General features: G+C 37.2%; 1 protein-coding gene across 2 annotated transcripts; it reads right to left on the bottom strand.

Moving 5' to 3' along the window:
* Positions 1-752: 752 nt before the first annotated feature.
* elg1 (enhanced level of genomic instability 1) lies at positions 753-20,838 on the bottom strand. Of its 2 annotated transcripts, none has more exons than XM_045766071.2 (15): positions 20,588-20,838; positions 19,431-19,510; positions 14,637-17,620; positions 13,636-14,219; positions 11,795-11,951; positions 9,213-9,309; positions 8,477-9,008; positions 8,008-8,109; positions 7,752-7,888; positions 7,317-7,479; positions 6,800-6,888; positions 5,644-5,821; positions 4,815-4,984; positions 2,891-3,738; positions 753-2,344 (listed from the first exon to the last, which is right to left on the bottom strand). In XM_045766071.2, the coding sequence occupies exons 2-15, from the start codon at positions 19,452-19,454 to the stop codon at positions 2,098-2,100; spliced, it is 6,312 nt and encodes a 2,103-aa protein (XP_045622027.2). In that variant the 5' UTR covers positions 19,455-19,510; positions 20,588-20,838; the 3' UTR covers positions 753-2,097. The 2 variants fall into 2 exon arrangements, with proteins under 2 accessions (XP_045622027.2, XP_045622028.2); XM_045766072.2 differs by lacking the exon at positions 20,588-20,838 and adding an exon at positions 20,104-20,281.
* Between the last annotated feature and the right edge of the window lie 565 nt (positions 20,839-21,403).

Here is a 21,403-nt window from a genome sequence, read left to right as displayed (position 1 = left end):
GCATACCTCCATGTGGTTGGACCACTAAAAGCCCCGATCCCGGATATTCACCGCTGAAACATTGGAAAAGAAGGCTGTAAGAGTAAGGATAAACTGCCACCTGGCTAAACTGAATAATTTTCCAGACGCACTGGAAGATGGGCCTCAAAACCAAGTGTTTAAAAGACGGGGATGACAAACGGAATCGCTCAACATAGCAAGAGTATCAGACAAACAACACTGCACTGTGGCCACAGGGCATATGTGGCATATGATGTACCCGTCATCTGGAGAAATCAAGTGTCTGCCAAGAATCTCTTCAGGAAGGCAGATGTCTCATTCTTAGCCAAAGGCTAAGTTAAACACTGAAGTTGGAGTAAAAAACGAGTACCAGGCCCAAATGTCATGCTAAAAGGCCTAGAAATCATGCTAAAGCTTAGCAGCCCAAGTGCTTAAGCCCAGAAAACTACAGTAGCCTGCTAGGAAAGAGTATTTCATTACATTCAATGCTTGGTTTTAATATGAAAAATATAATTTTTTGTGCATCTTAAAAGTACAGCAAATTCTAATTCCCCATTTATTCTGAATATTGGGGTGAAACAATTATAACCGAATGTTAGTGTTTCTGGCTAAACAGGCCTCACAGAGGATATAACGAAGTTTATGTGAACTATAGTGCACCAATAAGGTTTTAGAAGACTGATGTTCACCTTTCACCATACAATCTTACTGCCTTTTTGTTTTATGACAGAGGATTGAATAAAATAAAATAGCATGCCTGATACATACATGTATAATATATTTATTTTAGTGCAGTTAAATTAAATGATCCAGATAAAAACAAATTTTGGAAACATGTTTTATCTACAAGTTGTTTAGCACTGAGGAACCAATCTTGTTAGTATGCTGTACAGAATTAGCAGTGAAAGAAATTAAGACTGGGACATATAAAAGTAGCTTTGACAAAGGAGAAAATACAAAGAAGCATTAAAACAAGAAAACAATTGAGACACTAAACACAAAGAACCACATGCAAAAGAAGCATTATGTTGTGTTAAGAGCTGTACTGAGACTACCAGGACATTAACATGACCACAATGAAGTGTCACTAGAAGGAAACCTCATCATCCCATACAGTATTACTCCCTTATCTTCTTTGAGCAAATGCTTAAGAATCCTTCAAGGCAGCAAATGGAGTACTGACAATAATACAACCCATTCATTTGTTCAGGCAATACACGCAAACTCTTGGAAAATATCAAGTGTTGGTGATCTTAAGACATTAACAGACACAGCACCTTAGATATGCAAAGGCCGTCCTACAGTAAAATAAAGAAAAACTTGGGTAAAAATGTACATGATTATAACTTATATTGCTAGTGCCTAAGAAAAATCATACACACAGAGAAACTGACATTACAGGTACAGTAAATTAAAGAACGGACGTGCCTAGGGGCAAAACATGTCACTTGAACTGGCTTAAAAACTGACAGCCATTTTTCTTACAAAAAACAACTTGCAAGGTTTATCTCAAAGGCCAATTACACCCAGTCTTCCTTATAAGTTTCTAAAGATGAAACACATGATTATATTTTAAGGAAGAAACTTAAGTCTTAAAAATCTTAATATAAAATTCTTGCATAACATTATGGTGAAGTTATTAAATCCCAAAACACTAACAAAACATTACCCAGGATCACTTGGGTAGGCGCAGTTTAAACCGGGAGAAGACTTTGTATTCAAGGCATCTTCCATATGCAGTTTATATATCTTGAAATAAGATTTCTTAAAGTCAATTTCTAGTACAACACAGCACTCATGATGGGACATTATTGCAGAATATACAACTTTTATCTTTGACTCTATATATAAACAAAATAATTTTGCCAACTCTAAATGTCATAAATTGGATTTAAAAAATCATGATACAGCATAAGAAAACGATACTATCCCCTGTTCATTTTATTCAATACGCATTTAGACAATAATTTTTCTTTGAATAGAGGAATCATATATATATTTATTTACAGCATATAGAATTTAAATTTGTATTTTAATTAATCCTTTTCAATAAATATATCATAAATAAATTCATAAGATATCATAATTTATTTCGAATTAAGTGACCATGGCATTTGCCATTTTTAGCTTATCGGGTAATGAAATATCAAACCCTAACTGTGCCATCTGGCTTAGGAAACGACGCCCTCGTCGCTTTTTACTAAGAGCAACACCAAGCTCATCATGACGACAAATACTTCTGAGCGTGGGCAAGTACTCCAAAGATATACTTCTATTCAGTTGGTTCACGAGAGGTAAACTTGATACTATGCTGCCCATCAGGTTCCAGTGACTGCTTCTTTCACTGAAAAAAAATTGATACGTACAATACATAAAACAGTATACATAGTAGCGAAATGAATGATTGCCCTATTTAATTATAATCATGTGCTGAATCTGAACACACAGTATTTATATTTGTACATATATATATATATTTGTACATTTTATATATTTATTTGTACATTATATATATATTTGTACATAAATTATAAATTGGGAAAACGGACAGCTAAAATTATAGAATTTGTATGAGCATACTGTGCAGAGGAAATTCATATTTATGAACAGAATATATTTTGTAACTAGTTTTCATCACTAATTGAATTTAACAATAATTATCTAAATCTGGCACTTGTACTAACACAACATGTTTGCCTCATGTTATTGCCAGGTGTACCAACACAACATGTTTGCCTCATGTTATTGCCAGGTGTAGCAACACAATATTGTTTGCCTCATGTTACTGCCAGGTGTACAAACATAGCATGTTTGCCAAATGCTTTTGCCAGGTGTACCAACACATGTTTAAAGGTCATAGTCACAACTTTTTAAAAGGAAGCACACTAACCTATCATCTGGAGACAAATGTGGTGGAAGACTTGGCACTGTATATTTGAAATCACTTGACAGGCAGAGTTGTGGCCAATCTCTTGGAGATACTTCTTTAAGGCCAGAGCTAATTTCTCTACTGCACTGAATCAATGCCCTGTGTCCCAATTCATGTGTTATGTCGTTGAGAACCTCAAACGGTGCCCAATGTGGGCTAGAGCACCCTTGTTCGTCACTCAGTCCTGCAGTTGGCTGTCGGATCCACCAGCCATGTTCCTTGATTTGTACTTTAGGGCGAGTTAAACACTGAGAAGAGTTCAAAATATCTAACTGAGTAAATGTATCATACAAATTTGCCATCGAATTTAAACAGAGTTTTGAGGCATTTTGGACAGACTGAGGTACTTCAATTTTGTCTAAAACTTCCTCTTTCTCTTCAATGACATCTGGTTGCGAATCATCTTCATCCTCGTCTATGGATAACCAATTGCAGCGCTGCCAGAGATTTGTCACCCTTAGCAGTGGATCACTAGCGCAAAGAGGGTATCTTTGTACTTTGTTAACTTTCTTTTTTAGAGGGAATGGAAGTATATAGCTGATATTATCTGCCACTTGACTCCAAGCTATATTTCCATTTATGGTTTGAGAACCATCACTACCAACAAGTTGCTTATCCAACTTTAAAGCAGACATAATACCATTAAAGGCTGATGTAGCTTGGAGTTTGCCACACACACCAGCTTTATATAGCTTGACATCTTTTAGTTTAATATTAGTTTCTTCTGGAAATACATCATTTAGGCTCAAATCATGTGTTCTGCAGTCTTCCAAGTTGTTCTCACACAAGCTGATGGATGTGTCTGCCATCTGAAACATCAATTTAAATATAAATCTGTATCTACAAAGAACAAAACTTGAAGTGAAACAATTAAGCCAAGCAATTCAAGAATATTGTCAATGTTTATCTTTGTATTTACAGATACAGTTGACTTTGTGATTATAAATATATATTATTGAGATTAATAAATATATTATATAATTTTCATGCAGGGTTTTTTGGAAACAAAAATTATTTCAAGGGTTTTGCAAGAGTAAAACGGTTGAGAAATATAAATTATATTTGCATATCAAACTGAATTTCACAATGTCATGGAAAATCAAATCACTTGACCTATACTGTACTTTAATTTCTGTGGCAGTGATTATTAACTAATAAGGAGGGATTTGTACTGCACTGTATAGAATCAAGTTTAATTATATTTTAAGAATATAAGGATTACAACATACAGTAATGAGACTAGAGAAGTTATGGTACACACAACAATTATTATCAGTTTCAAGGTTCATGATTGGGCTCCACACCTAGACACTGTGTCTGCACTAAGTTGTACTTATACTGATTGGCAAATCACGAATATCCATTATTGTACTTATACTGATCGGCAAATCACGAATATCCATTATTTTAAATTTACATGCATTAAAGTGTTGTGTTTCTGGGAGATTCAGAGATGTGAATTCTCTGAGTATTTGAGACGTGAGTTCTCTGCTTGCCGGGTACCACTCAACAATGCTTAAAATGTTTACAATTATTTTATATTTTCTAAGTTATTTGTTGGGTTATTAGTATAAATTTGGTATCAAAATGTTTGCAAATTAATTCTCTAAAAAAACACAAGCATAAACAAAAGTGTATTTACAATAGATTATGCACAACAGTGATGAATATACAATTGTTTATGAATAGCAATCAGAATGCAAAAAGCTTTAATTTAAGTTTTTGTATTCAGTACTGAAAATTTGAAGACACTGAGAATAATCACCAGCATGCTCAAGATGGAACATGATATTAGAAATCTCAATTCTACTTTTTAAGAAATTTATCTAGATGAATTTTACTTATGAATTCATTTAAACCAGAGTTAAAAATATGAATAACATACCTGCTGCATCCCACAGTCACAGAGATCATGCGAGGAACCTGAATTGGCCAGCAGTTGAAGATCAAGTATGGACTGTCTAATATCACCTTTATTAGTGTTGATGAGGCTCTCCAAGTCTTTGGAGCAGATGTGATAACCATTGGCCAAACACACCAGCTGCAAATGCTGAGCTGCAAAATTTTATTTGTAAAATTATCTATTTATATTACAAAAGGAAATGCCAAATTATTTGCAATAATAATATGACTCATGTACAACACCTTTAGCCAATACAGTTAGTATTAACACTTACATTTAATACAAAAAACATCATGTTGAATGTAATGAAATGCAATATGTCAGCTCAGATAACCATAAGGTACCAACCAATTCCTACAAGAACAGAAGGGCATTAGAAGGGCTTGCACAATGAGATACTGAGGCTTCACAGAAAAGGGGTTTGATCACAATTAGCGCTTGATTTTTACACTGGCCCTCAGTAGTTCTCCAGTGTATTCTCCTAATGGTGACAATCGAACAGAAAACCAGACAGGCTGGTTTCATATTTAACAATCGGCAGTGTTGCCAAGCATGGGACAGAAAGTTTAGAATGAGAGGGAGACCATGCAAGGAAGCTTGAAAATACTCAGCAGTGTAGTGCTTTATGTTGCCCCACCTGACTGCAAGATACTATGTCTAAGAACACAGTGAAATCACTTGAGGAAGCAGCAGAATGTATGAGCTCAGAAAGTACTAGGTTATAGCCAATATAACCAGAAGCAACCAAATACTTCAACTATAATCTTCTGAAAGAAAACCTTTTTAATTGTAACATCCAATACACACCTACCTATACAATCTTCTGATGGTGACACGAACTCCATTTTATCGTACGTTCCCTTTATTCTTGAGAAGACACTGGGTGAAGCATTATTAACTGTCAATACAATAGGCCTCTTACTAGTTGCCATGAAGTTATTGACAGTAGAGAGGAAACCATCATCCCATTCTTCAAACACAACATCAATCTGAGGAGATTTAAAGTGAAAAAACAAATTAGTCTCTGATGTACATGCAAACCTTAATGCTGAGCAAGACATTTGATTGCTGCTTTAGGGAAGACCTTGATGGTCCCATTGACAGCATCATTCAGCCATGGCAGGTTGACACTCCACACCAGCACAATGGGAATTTTTTCAAGATTCAACCAAGATGAATGCTGTCCATGGGACCAAGATGCTATCCATGGGACCAAGATGTTATCCATGGGACCAAGATGTTATCCATGGGACCAAGATGCTGTCCATGGGACCGTCAAGGTACTCTTGACCAGTTTCTTTTTTTTTCGTAAGTCAATTCACCAAATTAAGGTCTCTGCCAGCCTGAGGTGCCCAGTGATACACACAGAAATGTGAGGTGGGTAGTCAATATGTAGTTACTGACATCTGATGGTGGGAAAATAGAAACTGAGCGAGATAACAAGCTATTAGGAGAGAACTCCTTAATGTCTTTTGACATAGAAGCATTTGAAAGGCACTTTAGTGTGCTTTTGAAAAATGTCTAAATAAATGAGCCTTTTTGTAGTCATTTTCGAGTGAATTGAGAACTCTCCAATTTGTCCATGCACAAGTACATCCTAGTGGGGGATGTCATTATAGCTGTACACTGTTACTGTACAAAATGTTGACCTACACTGACTATGCAGAGTCTTACCCATGGGAACACTTGCTCAAAATTATTTCAATTTTTTTAAATAAAATTTTGTAGTTTTTATGCCTCAAATTATTACTCATAAAAATTCACCAACAGATTCAATATAACTGGAACCACTAATTATGTCTTGTCAATACTCTAGTACCAATTTCCTGTACTATATACTAATATTATGGCTGCCTTTAACTACACATAATTTTACACTATCATAGAAGCAGATCACAACAAACTAGTTGCTCAGATAACCAATTATAGTAAAAGGGAAAATAAGTAACAACATAAGTTTGACTCACATCCTTGAACAAAACAAGAGATACGTCTTTCCTCTTCTCAAAATCTTTGGAAGACTCTTGACTCTCTTCTCTAATGCATAAAGATGTTGCTGAAAAGACCAATGTTAAAAAGTTAATAAACTATTATAAATTATTGTTAGAAAAGGTGTACAGAATGAACAAAGCAAAAAATAAAATGCTATAATCTTAAAAACTTTTGAGACAAAATTGTGTGTGTACCTATAATTGTCACTCAGTTGTTAACCTATTATATATGAAAGTCAATTATAATCAAGTTAATCACCTATAGTTAATACTGGACTTGCTTTCTTTAAGTTTTAAGTATTTTTTCTTTTGCTTTGCATTGCTCGAGTCAAGTTAACAAAATTATCTTACATTCTTAAATTCCAATTCCTTAATGTGCCAAGCACCATATAAGGCAATTATTATCTTTAGTCGTCACATAAATGCAGTAGCAGAGGGGTTAACAGTAATTAATATAAAACTCACTTGGTGTAATGCTCATCACTAAACTCACCTTTACTTGCACTACCACCATTCTTGGCTGCAAGCATTGTCGTTAATGTGTTGGAAGGCTGAGATGATGAATTATTTGCTACCGAGTGAGACTGCGTAGCCTCGACAAGCTGGCTCATGACTTGACGCCCAGGTCTGCGAGAAGATGCATTCACCTCTAGCACCTACAAACATCAGTATACTGTAGTTTATAAAATATAATTTCCTATTAATTTTACCACCATTACCTCACTTGCAAAGCAAGAAGTGGGATTGAGGGACACTTGCCGAAAAGGCTTGAAAACATTAAGCAAAAGGGTTAAAAATAATACTTGTAGTAAGACCCAAATACAAAACTGAAAAAAATTAATTACAGAAAAATAAACACATCTATCTCATAATTTATGACAATACAAAGAATGTACCATATAACCAAATATTAATACGAAGACTCTACCTTATAGCCCAGTTCAGCTGCCAGGGCATACACTGCTGCAGTTTTGCCAATACCAGGAGGTCCACAGAGAAGGTATGTATTAACAAAGTCGTCTTCGTCCCAGCTACTGGACCCATCCGATTCCTCAAAGCTATCATCTAGTAAGAATTATTTTTGGTTTAGTATGGTGATATTCCTTCATATTGTACACCTAATATTACAGTATTTACATGGTTATTTGTAAATCTAAAAAAATGGATTCCAATTTCTTTTTTACCTTGTCTGAAAGATTTTATCTTTTTGCTTTTCTCCTTATTTGCATAAGCCTGGCATTTTCTTTTCCATTCTTGTAACCACATCTTTAGCCTTCTCACATGTTCTGCAACAAATGATAATGGAACATTGCTAAACTAAAAATAAGTTTCTACAATTAAAAGATAAACACTATCTCCATAAGAAAAATGATTGAACATATGAGAATATTTATTGCAGTGTAAAATATACAGTATAATTGGTGTTTAATGCAGTGATAAGCCCTCACTACTAACTCTCCAATGGCAGGAATATACTAGTCAACACTTTCACCCTCTTTCTTTCTTTCTGTCATTTTGCAAACCTTGGAAAAGAACTTCAAGATCATAGCAGGATTGCCCACTGTACTATTTGGTCAACTACAAACCCAGAATTGATATATATATAAACAAAAATCCTATACAGTAAATTATACTGACAAAAACACATCATACCTGTGTTTCCTATGACCTGTTTGCCATTTTTTGGTGCAAAGATTTGAGTCCATGAATGTGGAGTTTTCTCGTGCCACAACGGAATAATAGCCTCCGTTTGCATGCATGCCGTCTCATCACTTTGCTCTCTTGTATTTCCTAGCTTGGATCGTTTACTTCTACTCAATACTGCGGGTTTGTTTTTGCGTTTGCGTTTTTTCTTTACCTTTGTGTCATCATCGTCATCTAAAATGACAATGTCATGTTCTTCCATTCTCTCCTTCTCCAGCTCCTTTTTGTACAATTCAACAGCCTCTTTTTTCATATCATAGTATGATTTAAAAACTTTGTAGACAGGAAAGTTTGGATTTTGGCTCTTCATATTTGCCAAAAGTGAAGCAATATCATTCAAGTCCAGTGTTGGCATGTGAAGTAGAGATGCTCTTGAACTGCTGTTAGTCTTCTTAGACAGACTGGTAGTAAAAGGGAAAATCTTTTCCCCTACTGATAAAGTAGGATTATAGTCCTCTTGTTTGGTACCTCGTAAACAAATCTGCATAAATTAAACAATATGAGTACATTTACATAAATGTTTAATATATATATATATACTGTATATGTATGTATATATGTAGACCAAAATTGGAATGCACTACTGTAGTACAGTATCTGCACAGTAATCACAAATGTAAATCCTATAAAAAATACACAAAATAAATGGTAATTTTTACAAACTATTATCTTAAAAGAAACTCACTTTTGGGATGTCAAGCTTCCACAGAGCTTCATCAGTCTTCTGCTGAACATGACTGACTTCAGGGAATGGAGGCCAGTTATTTAACTCCTCTTCCTGACTGGTGGAATAAACACAAATAATTGAAAGAAGATTATATATAGAGTAATGCTAGTTCTTCAACTCCTCTTGAAACAATGCAAATGAAGCTCTAATATAAAAATCGCCATCCTGAGCAGCAGCAATTGGCTGCTCCCTTAGTTTAGATCTCACACAGTCCTGGATGAGGCTTGCATATATTCAGGCACCACACTATAAGGAAATTTTTAAGCATCCCTACTAGGTCATTTATGTGTTAGGAAGACAATCATGAATAATGAATTCAACACTACTACTTCAATCTCCTCTCATGGTATCATGGTGATCAAGTTTTTGCTATGTACCGGCTGGGCTGCCTGGTCACCTCTGCCAACTGTTTCCAGGTTTACTGACTTGAATCAGTCTACAGAAGAATAGAATGGGAGGAATGGAAGAAGGCAAATCAAGCTGCTAAGATAGAAGCTTTATTCCTCTTGCTCATACCTTCCCTCCTCCCCAACCTGAACCACTTGAAGAGGGAACGGCAAATGTAGCCATGAACAAGAACAATAACTTACGCAACACAAATGCACCCTCAGCCGAAGCACAGGGCCTGTCTATATAGGGAAAGAGCCAGGCACTACAGTCACACAAACGTCTAATTTCAATCACTTTCCATTTTTTCAGTTATTGGCTATCTGATCCCTAAGTTTCTCTTGCCTCGCAGGGCCAGGGGCCAGATTCACAATGCAGTTACACAGGTACTTACGAACGTGTACATCTTTCCTCAATTTTTGACGGCTTTGGTTACATTTATTAAACAGTTTACAAGCATGAAACCTTCCCAATCAACTGTTGTTATTGTTATAAATAGCCTCCTGGTGTTTCGAAGCTCATTAACTGTTTAATAATTGTAAACAAAGTCGCCAAAGATTGAGAAAAGATGTACAGGTTCGTAAGTGCTTGCGTAACTGTTTCGTGAATCTGGCCCCAGATTCTAGTCTTAGCTCCCAGTAGGCTTCAATTGATCTCATAAGCCTATAGTGATTTTCTAAAGCTTGGCACTTCAGTGTTTTAGCATCAAGGATACTACTGAGGAAGCTCTCCCAGAAAAAATTACTAAAGGTCAACACACCTCTACCAAGGAGTGGCCTGTTAGGTATAGAATGACACCAACACACAGGTGAAGAAACAGCAGAATGGATCTGGTTGGTGTACAGCAAATACCTAAGTTATTGTCTGTTATCACAGAGGACAATGAATGAAGTGATATAATCAGAGACAATTAATCACTGTTGTGCACCAACTGCACAGAAAAAAACCCTGAATAAAGCACAATCCAGAACTAATCCTTAAGCACAGGACACCAAAATTCAGAACAGTGATACCAGGTAAAATGTAACTGAAAATCTGGTCCACACATGCCAAACTGTGTGATGATGATGAATTAGGGATGTCTGAGGTATAACGTGGCTGTTAGCAGAGCAAAGAATCTTATGATGCCATGGGAGTATTTAAAAAATCTTTAAGCTTTTATGAGAGAACTCCTATTGGTCATTCTGGGCTAGATTGAATATTCTTCAGTGGCTCCCTAATATTTTTAATGACCATGCAGAGGCTGCTTAAAAAAGTCCCAGTAGTGCTAGTGGCAGAATGTAGTCCTGCCTAACTCCATGATTCTGTCCTTCAGATAGAGCAAACCATACCTTAGAAAGCAGTCAAATGAAAGCTCAGTATACATGAAGTAACACCTAAAATATTCATGAAACGCTCAGCCACATCAACTTATCTACGGATTGAGATACAACTATTGTCTGGGGCTCTTACATGAAGGCTCAAAATGACAAGTCAAACTGAGCCCGGAACGATTTAATTGACTAAGGGCAAGGCCAATACCTTAACCAATTATCAGTCCCCACCTGCCTACAGCAGCTAATGCAATCAGGATGTTTGTAAAGTTGGTGAAGATTCATAGGGCCTCAATTTTATTTGTGCTGCCACCCAGTGATGAACCTACCACTGGCTTTCAGTTTATAGCATTACTGTGGCTCTGAAAGCCTTGGGCTTGTGAAATCAGCAGAAATTTTAGAATATAATAAATTGATTCTGGCTAGATTGACTGGCTACAGTGAGGCCAAACACCCTAAATTGGTTAATGATTGAAATTGCAGTCCAAACAGCATTCATGACAAATAAAATCGGTTTGACTAAAATTATACAACAGCACAATTTTTTTTATACCCTTCATTCTATTTCACTTAACCTTTTTGACAATATTTTAGCCTAATTCACTACTCTGGTATGGAAATTCTAAATTTAAAAGCTGAGTTCTTTCCTTTTCAGCTTTTATTCTCAATACTCAGTTTCTGCACCATTTAGTTTCCTCTCAACAATTTTCCTGTATTTAAAAAATAAATGGCTTTGATCAAATACAGGAAGAAATATGTAAAAATACAAACAACAGCCACTTAAAGGTGCAAGCTACAGTATAGTTGCCAAATTACACTTCCCAACAGAAGATATCGTACCTTTTCTCAATAAAAACCTGCTTCTTGATCTCATCTGGCACACCTGACTGTAAGAAGTCTTGACGAGCCTTGAGCTTAGATGGAGACAACACAACCTTTAATACCTCGACACATGGTGACTTCGATTTCTTGCAGAATATGGGTGCCAACTTTGTATCTGCGAACACCAAGTTATATTGCTGTATACTTATTGTTTCATAGTAGGAATGAAATAATATAATGAGGATGACAAGAAAAAATACAAATCAAGAATTGATTGTAATGAAACATCCTTTTCTATTTGGGTCCCCTCAGTAACTTCTTGAGCTAAGCACTGGTCCAACAAGGCCCTATGGAGATGTACCAGGCCACTGAGACCCACTCTTGTTTACTAGGAGCCAAGACTCTGGCTCTGTCGGTGAGGTGAGGGCAGCTTGAGGATCACAGATAAGACATCAGCCCAAAACTGAGAAAAACCATCAAAGGCAAATACAACAAAACAAGTAACTGAAGAAAATTAGGTATCCAGAAATAACAAGGTAAACAAGGTAAACAATCGTTACTGTTGGATAAGCACCCTAACCATGTTGCACCTGAGTGTCACCAGGTGGCTGTCAGTTCACCTGAGGCTCTAGCCAGCCTGCCCTTGTACTCTATGCCCAAGTCACAGCATAGAGGCACAGGCAGAGTCCATCCTCTACTTCATGCTTTTGCTAAGTGGCATTAGCTATCCCTGGAACACTAAGTCTGTTGGGGGGAGATGCTGCTTTGTTATTGTTTCATTTTTCCTTTATGATTGCATTTTGTCACCCACATTGCATGTAATTTATTACGACTATGGGCCAGAGTTCCTTCCTTGGTAGTCAACTTGTGCTTTCTGTGCTCTAAGGAGTTCAGATGCCCCCTCTAAATGTTGACTCCCCTTGAGTCACCTTGTTTCCAGGTAGCACATGGAACTTTTTCTCCACTGCAAAGTCAGTTGATGAGGAGTGCAACAGTCAGCTGTGTGCTTGTGTTGTAATCACTCATAGCCCTGTGCCATGTGTAATGGGATTTTGTGCTTTCACCGAGGGTGCACCAGGGTCACATAAGTGATTGCTTGTTTGTGGCTACCTGCACCTTTCCCAAGCACGTGTTGTGTATGGAAATCAGGGTTTGTTCAGCCAAGATGCTTCCCTGATGCCTGGCATACCTACCTGTCTGTATGACCGGCCGGGTGGATGGTTTTCTTTGCCCTTCCCCTCTTTCTTGTGTGGTTTAAATCCTCGGCGGGTTCTTACTGGCCTGTTGGGGGGTGGGGGGGGGGGGGGGGACCTGCAATGGGCCTGTGCCTTATTGCAACAGCTGGTGGCATCTGCATTTGTGGTGTCTCTCTCCTCAGTTTTGGGTTGATCTCTGATCTTCCATCGTTTAGAGGACAAGGATGAGTTTCAGAGACCTGTTGCATATCCCTAAAGCTAGGCAGGACCAGTATTGAGCTCAGGGAGCTAATTAATTAAGGGGCCTCCCAGAAAATAATAAAAATATAAAAATTTCAAAATCCAAATCAGGTTAGGAACAATATAATCCAATTTTTGAGGAAGTATAATATAAATGAAATTTACAAGCCATTATAATGCTGTGCTGTAAAGGTGAGGAGACAGAACCAGAGTTGCCTTTGATTACTACTCTTACTACCAACTAGGTCTCCATCCACGTAATGATCATCAAGCACTATCTCTGACAAATATTTTACTGTAGTAACATCAACTATTAACCTAATAAGAACAAATTTAAAGGGAAACATTCCCGACGAATAAAAGAAATGTCTGGATAATCTCCATGATTACAGGTTATATTTAAAATGCAGGCACATGTATTACCTCTTGTAACAGCATCTTTTCTACTGGCCCTGTTTTTCTTCTCTCCTTCCTCAGCCTCCAATATTTTCCTCTGTTGATCTAGCGCCTTCTTGGCACCAATGGCAGCTTGACGAGATGGTCGCTGACTTCTCTTACCCTTCTCTTTAGCATCTTCAAGCTTTTTACCTGTATTCTGAGCCTTTTTAGATAATACTTTTTTGTTCTTCAGTGCCAGTTTTCTTCTTGCTTGGCCTGCTGGAAGTGGCTTAAGCAATACCTGAGATGATTTCCTCTTTTTTGTCTTCTTAGGAGACTTAATTTTGTCATCCACAAATGATGAAGTATCATTAATTATAACCACATCACTGTTAGTAAGAGCCATGTTAACAAGGATGTCATGCTTGTCTACACACTCCAATGCATGGTCTACAAATGCTTTCTTTTTCTTCTGGTGTTCAATGACCTTTCTTGTCCCCTTAGCTTTCTGCAGAAGCTTCTTGGTTTTCTTTTGTACCTGGTTCTCGACTGTGTTATTCTGCTTTAAACTTAATGATCTTCTCTTTTTCACATGTTGTGAAGCATGTTTAATCCTCCTTATTTTTAAGCTGAAAAATAAAAAATAAATGCAATGAATAAATTTAATTATTTAATCACAATGCTGCACAATATGACAGTATCAAGTCAGAGATCAAAGTGAAAACTACATTGTGTCTCTACCTGAGAGGACTATAAGTCCACTTCAGGGAGACACTCAAATGCTTCAGTTCATCATTCAGCTTTACCAATATAGTACTGAATTTTATCTCAATTCAGAAACATGCAGATGAGTGTGGGGGAAATTCACCATAACTCAAGATGTAATTTAATAAAATTTAAAGTAATCTGCTTTCTAATTGGCTAACAATACTAATACATACTCTTCTTTATTAAAATACATAGAATGTGGAATCTGTTTCAGTGCAGTGTGACTGCAACACCACAGCTAGAATACCAAATACAAAATCATACAAGAAGTCACTTACCGAAGTTTGCCAGGCTTCTGGTCGAGCGTAGAAGTATATTTGACCCTGTTTTCTTTGTCATCTTCAGTAATTTGAGTTGATGTACACCCTAGTTCTTCTGCTCCATCACTTCCCAAAAGTGAGTCAGAGCTAATGTCACAAATGGATTCTGCTGGTGGCAAGCAGCTAGAGTTAATATCACCTTTGTTATTTTTCCCAGATATTTTACAGGATTTTTTTCCTTTCAATTCTGATCTCCTTCTTCTCAAGGATCTTCTAACAGTTGTGTTGTTATCACTGTCTTTGTCCTCAATACTTACACTTTCTTGTACTTCATTTTTTTTCCTGGGTATTCTTGCTTTAGACTTTTCTTTTGAAACAGGGACAGCCATTTTTAACCGATCTTCGTCAGAAGTTTCCATTTCCAGGCAACTCTCTTTTTCATCATTTAAAACTTTTTTATAAACGGCATTCTGATCTTGAGAAGCTTTTAAAACCTTTCTTAATGATTTAGTTGCTTTCTTTGTTGTGTTTCTTTCCATTTGTATTATGTCACTGCTACTGCAGCCTGAGGATATTGGTGACCTTTTATCTTTTTTCACAAGAGCATCCACCTCACTTGTTTTATGTTCTTCAACTTCACTACTACTGATGAGTCTCAATGAATTGGCCTGACTTTTCTTTGGCGAGGCTGTGACAACAATTTGTTCCAGCAATTCTATCTTATTCAAATCTTCTAATTCTTGATTCCTCTTTATTCTCTTGCTTAGCCTGCGACTGCATCCCTTGCTGTGGCTCTCAGACATATTCTCCTTATTAACATTAGTAGAATTATAACCCTGCCTGTCGCATATTTTACTCTTACGACCTTTGTTATCTGTACTGACCCTTGCCTCCACACCACTGTCAGGAGCATGTACATCTGCTTTGACTGTGAAAACATTCTTGCTTCTTTCCACTGATTTTTCTTCTTTACTAATTTTCTTAAAGAACTGTGGAATGCCATTTTTCTTGGAACAATCTTCCTCTTCCTGGCTACAAGGACCCCCTTTTAAAACAGATATGGAACTTAAATTTTGATCACAAGGTGTTTCAGCCATGTCAGAAACACATGAGCCATCATCAGAGTCAATTATACAATTAATTTTTTTTCTCTTCCTCTTCCTCTGAGACTCGTTTGAGTTCAAGCGTTTTGTCCTTTTCCCGGGTTTCTTGACTTCTGCAACTCGATCATCTAGATCATCTAGTAATTTCCCAGGAGATTTGACATCTGCACACCCATCATCTAGCAATTTCCCAGGTTTCTTAATATCTGCCCCTCCATTATCTACTACTTTTCCAAGAGGTTTCTTGATATCTGTACCCCCAGCATCTACTTTGCTTGTGTCATTAATATAAACATTTTTCCCTATGTCACAATTTGTTTTCCTTATTTTGTTACACTGTGTAATATTCTTATCAATATGGCCAATGTCCTTTCCATCTTTACCATATGTTCCTTTGGTTCTCTCATTCATGCTTTGCTTTTCACTATCAACTTCTACTATTTCTTCACTTTTATTTATTTTTGAATCCTTCACTCTCTCTCTGTCTAAGGCTTGTTTCATGAAGTCTGTAAAAGAAACTGATATGCAGTTTGATGATGTTTTTTCCTTCTCTGTCTCATCAAAACCTGACTGTGACACCGCAGAACTTTTATTCCTGATAATATTGTTCTCCATCTCCCCATGCTGTGGCTCCCCCTCTCTCTCAACATGTACCTTTTCTGAAATACCAATATCTGAATTATTTGGTATGCCTTTACATTTCTTACTCAATTTTCTTCTTTTCTTTTTGCCTTTATTCACTGTTAAATCAAAATCTTGTAAAGAGGAATCAAGTTCCTCTCTCTTGCGTTTTTTAATACAACCAGTCCCTTTGTCACTACCAGTATTGATTTCTGAAAGAACAATGTGTTTCTCTTGAGCTTGGCCTTTTGGGTGAACTTCTGAAATTGGGTCGCAAGTTTCCACAACATTTTTAATAGGAGACTGTTGTTTGTCCAGCCTATGACGATTTGCCATCATGATTTTAAATACATCATTTCCCTTAACCACCTTATTCTTCCACAATTTCAAGGACTGAGAACTGTCAGTGCCAGCCGCTTTGTTATGCATTACAATCCCTAGTCCACAAGACTTATCTCCATCAGTTAAATCAGACTCATCTTCACTATTGCTGATAATCTCAATACATTCCTGCAGCTTGCTGGAACTCTGATCAAGAATTTTACCACCCCTATCGTCAACCTTATTCAAATTTTCTTTCTCGTTTAATTCCTTTAAAATTTCATTCTGTTTTCTTCTATTAGCCATCATAACAGCAAAAATATTTGTTTCTTCCATCTTTGGCATATCTGAGAGTTTTGGCTCAACTTTATCCAACAGGTTTGTCTCAGTTTTCTTCTTTGGTGTATCTGACAGTATTTCCTTATCTTTTACAGAAGACGATGATAATTTATTCTTCTTAGATTGAAATTCTTCCTTGGTTTTAGAGGTGCTACTAATATTTACATCAAGTATTTCAAGATGAGATATCTCTGGATGAGAAGCTGTGCCTTGATTTGAATTTAATTCTTTGTCAAAATTAACCTTCTCCTTTTTATTAGTAACTAAGATTTCTATATCAGGAGAACTTTCTTCTTGGTTTACATAATTATTCATAAATCTACTATTCCAAAAACAGTTAGTCTTTTGACCATCTTTACTCACATACTTAGTATTTCTATTTGAATCAGAATTTGTCTTAATTTCTGGCGATATTACAATAACTTCGTTGTCATCTTTACAACAAGAGTTGCACTTTGATTGACTTTCAGTTGGTTTTCTTACCACTGGCGTTCTTGCCACCTTTTTGAAATACATTAATATATCTTTTTTTTCTTCTGCTTGCCCTGATGGTATTTCCTGCGGGCATTCATAATATGATTTGGAACCCATTTGCCTTCTTTCATGCTGGAGTATGTCCTGAAGGAGAAAATATAAAAGACCATTGAGAGTGCATAGTTCCTTTATTACATACTGTAAGGGTAAATATCTTCAATTGTTTAAAGTATTTCCCTAAATAAACTAATTCAGTTTCAAGTCTTTAGGAAGCTCTCTAAGAGCACAACATGGTATTTAGGCACACACCAAAACAAAGGTGGGAAAAACAAAGTTGTTAAACAGGTCGCCATGCTACCAATTTTTTTAGTGCGTTGCCTAAATAAAACATCTAATGCCATGCCGACATTTGCACACTTGTGAACTACACATCACTCAATTTGAATTATAGAGTAAGACCGAATTTGTGTATTCCTGAATCCCACATTTAGAATTATTGCAATTTACGAGTCTATCATTCCTCCAAATACAGTACATATACAGTGGTACCTCGGAATACGAGTGTCCCTGAATACGAGTGTTTCGGAATACGAGCAGGATTTGCTCGGAAAATGTGCCTCGGAAGGCGAGGGTTACCTCGGAATACGAGTTTGTTGATACGCGTACAGGCCGAACTAGCGCGTGGTGGTACTGCGATTGTCGCCCCTCACCCCTCAGTTTACCAGTGCCTCGCGCCCAGTGACTATCCCACGTCAATTCTTCACCCGGATTTTCAGTATTTTGTTGGATTTTTGGTCATTTGACCATAAAAGTTGTTATTATATATCTCACCATGGGTCCCAAGAAAGCCAGTGGTAAGGATCAAGGCAAGAAAGCCCATGTGAGGATGACAATAGAGGAGAAACAAGAGATCATTCGGAAGCATGAAAATGGTACACGGGTTGTTGAACTGTGGGAAGAATTGTGGGAAGAGATGCAAACTTATTGAAAAGACTCACCCAGAGAAAGCTGTAGTAGGCCGTTGCCTTAATCTTTTCAATGACAATGTGATGCCTTACTACAGAGACAGCTTGCGAAGAAGGGAAAAACAAGCTTCTATGGACAGATTTGTTGTGAGAAAATCGAGCAGTGAGCCACAACCAGGACCTAGTGGTATGCAGGCAAAACGTGCCAGGGAGTGTACACCAGAAAGGTCCTCACTGCCTGATGTTATAATGGAAGGGGACTCCCCTTCCAAACAGTAACACCTCTCCTCCTCTCCCCCCCCCCTCCTCACCATACGCCCACAGCATTCATCAACAAGGGTAAGTAATAACTTGAAAATAGTTTGTAGGTTTATTTAGATGAATTGGGTATAAAATTTAGTTTGAAGTGAGGTTTTTGGGGTAGTCAGGAACGGATTAATTCATTTCCCATTATGGGGAAATTAGCTTCAGAATACGAGTTTTCGGAATACGAGCTGTCTCCAGGAACGGATTAAACTCTTAAACCAAGGTACCACTGTACACAGAAAACATTTTTCCAAATTGCTACTTGATTAAGCCTGGCTGTTTTATTTTTCAACAGGAACACATATGCCTTTATTTTACTGATATTTTAGTTTATTTTCATTTTTTTATTTATACTGTACTGTATATACAAGAGTACATACTTACTTTCTTGTAAAGCCACTAGCATGCAGTGTTTCGGGCAGGCCCTTAATCTTAATTTTCCCTGGAATAGAACCTACCAAATCCTTTTGCAACCAGATACCTGTTCACTGCTGGGTGAACAGAGGCATACAGTTAAGGACTGGCGCCTAGTCAATCCTCCCCGGCCAGGATACAAACCCAGGCCAAATTGTTTGCCAAGTGCAGGGAGATTGTGTTAACACTGCGCCACAGGGACTGCATTTGCAACAAATCATTAGACTTTACGAATTGAAAAAAACATAACATAGATCATCATAGCTTACCTGAATATCTACAGCAGTGGACATGGTACACGTGAAAGGCTGCTTTCAGTGCATGATTCAAAGTTGGAGACACAATTCACCTACAATTACAAAGAAAAAATATATAAAATATTTTGCTACAGAAATACTGGCAATGAATGTATTACATAAATAAACATAATTTTACTTGGATAAATATGACCTAAAAAAACATAGAATTACCCAAATCTTTGTACAATTACATAAATAATTTATATAAATAAATTATTTTCCTATGGTATTATTGGTAATGAATATGGAAAACGATTACACATATTGTATCCAAGCATGGAAACCTCCTCTTCAGAAAGACAATCTACTTTGGAGAAAGTTCAAAACTGGGCAACAAAAAATCATTCCCGAACTAAGTCTCCGTGGTGTAGTGGTAAGACACTCGCCTGGCGTTCCGCGAGCGCTATGTCATGGGTTTGTATCCTGGCCGGGGAGGATTTACTGGGCGCAATTCCTTAACTGTAGCCTCTGTTTAACACAACAGTAAAATGTGTACTTGGATGAAAAAACGATTCTTCGCGGCAGGGGATCGTATTCCAGGGACCATAGGATTAAGGACTTGCCCGAAACGCTACGCGTACTAGTGGCTCTACAAGAATGTAACAACTCTTGTATATATATAAAAAAAAGTAAACTCTCATACCAGGAACAGTTGAGGGCCTCATGGCTAACATCACACATCACAGCAAACCACACATGACAGGGCTGATCTCGTCAAACTACTCAGCAGAGGATCAACTGGAAGACTATAAACTCAGTAGTCTCCAAGATAACATAAACATTAGACATCCTGTGATTTCAGAGTGGTGGAACGCAATCTCAAGGTTAACTCTTTAATCACTAATTAGCCTATATTAAGGAACTATTCACTTATTACCAGCATCCTTGAGATGAACAAGCACTCCCTGTAGACCTAGCCATCAACTGTGCACAAGACAATAAAGCAAGTGACTCGAGAACATCAATTGCAAGAGAAATTAAATTTCAAAAAATATCACCCGTTAAAGCGGTTTAAAACCCAACTGGAATATTACACCAAACACAAGCTCCTAAGGTAACATAAATTGACCCCCCAGCACAATTTCACCGTCATATTTCAATAAAATATGGGGTAAAATGGACATTACCCCGAGAATCCCTTCTGTTTACACTGCGATGTTTGTTGATACCAGATTTGGCGCGAATCTTGCGCGGGATAATTTGGCGGTTCTTGTAGCATTTTGATGCATTATTGTAATTTCATGTATTAGAAAATATCTAAAAATGAAATATCTTATTAAATAGGGTTACGATGGTGATACAATAATATATAATCGGAATAAAATAGATGTCTCCCAGCAGGAGGGAAAGCAATCTCTCTGAAAAAGCGAAGCGCTCTGTAACAGGATTGCCAGATATAAATTGCTGAAAGTAGCGAGCTGACGGTCAAAAAGTAGCGAATTTGTAATAGGAGTAGCCCAATTTTTTGTTGAGTGACTGATACGGGTTTCAAAGTAATATATTTTGATAAATAGAGTACACTACACGATGTTAATTGTTTTATTCATATTATTTCTGCACACACACACACACACATACAAAAAAAGAAAACTTCGCAGAAAAAAGCAGTCTCCGTGGTGTAGTGGTAAGACACTCGCCTGGCGTTCCGCGAGCGCTATGTCATGGGTTCGTATCCTGGCCGGGGAGGATTTACTGGGCGCAATTCCTTAACTGTAGCCTTTGTTTAACGCAACAGTAAAATGTGTACTTGGATGAAAAAACGATTCTTCGCGGCAGGGGATCGTATTCCATGATCGTACTCGGAACAATGAGTACGATCATTGAGAACTCGGAACGATCGTATGATCGTACTCGGAACAAGTTCCAAGTAGCACGGGCTATGGTGAGCCCGTAACTTACCTGGCACAGGAGTTGGGCAAATAACACTGGCTATGGTGAGCCCG

Source organism: Procambarus clarkii, chromosome 50 (assembly GCF_040958095.1).
Source record: "Procambarus clarkii isolate CNS0578487 chromosome 50, FALCON_Pclarkii_2.0, whole genome shotgun sequence".
NCBI classification, from domain to species: domain Eukaryota; kingdom Metazoa; phylum Arthropoda; class Malacostraca; order Decapoda; family Cambaridae; genus Procambarus; species Procambarus clarkii.
The sequence above is the reverse complement of the archived record's forward strand: the minus strand, read 5'-3'. Positions and strand labels throughout refer to the sequence as shown.

What these genes read in the sequence shown, in the direction of transcription:
- elg1 (XM_045766071.2), bottom strand. Translation starts at nt 19,454, where the DNA reads ATGTCCACTGCTGTAGATATTCAG. An exon ending in CAGCTGAACTGGGCTATAAG is followed by an intron (nt 7,480 to 7,751) that starts GTAGAGTCTTCG and finishes TGATGTTTGTAG; the next exon opens with GTGCTAGAGGTGAATGCATC. An exon ending in TGGTGGTAGTGCAAGTAAAG is followed by an intron (nt 6,889 to 7,316) that starts GTGAGTTTAGTG and finishes TGGTCTTTTCAG; the next exon opens with CAACATCTTTATGCATTAGA.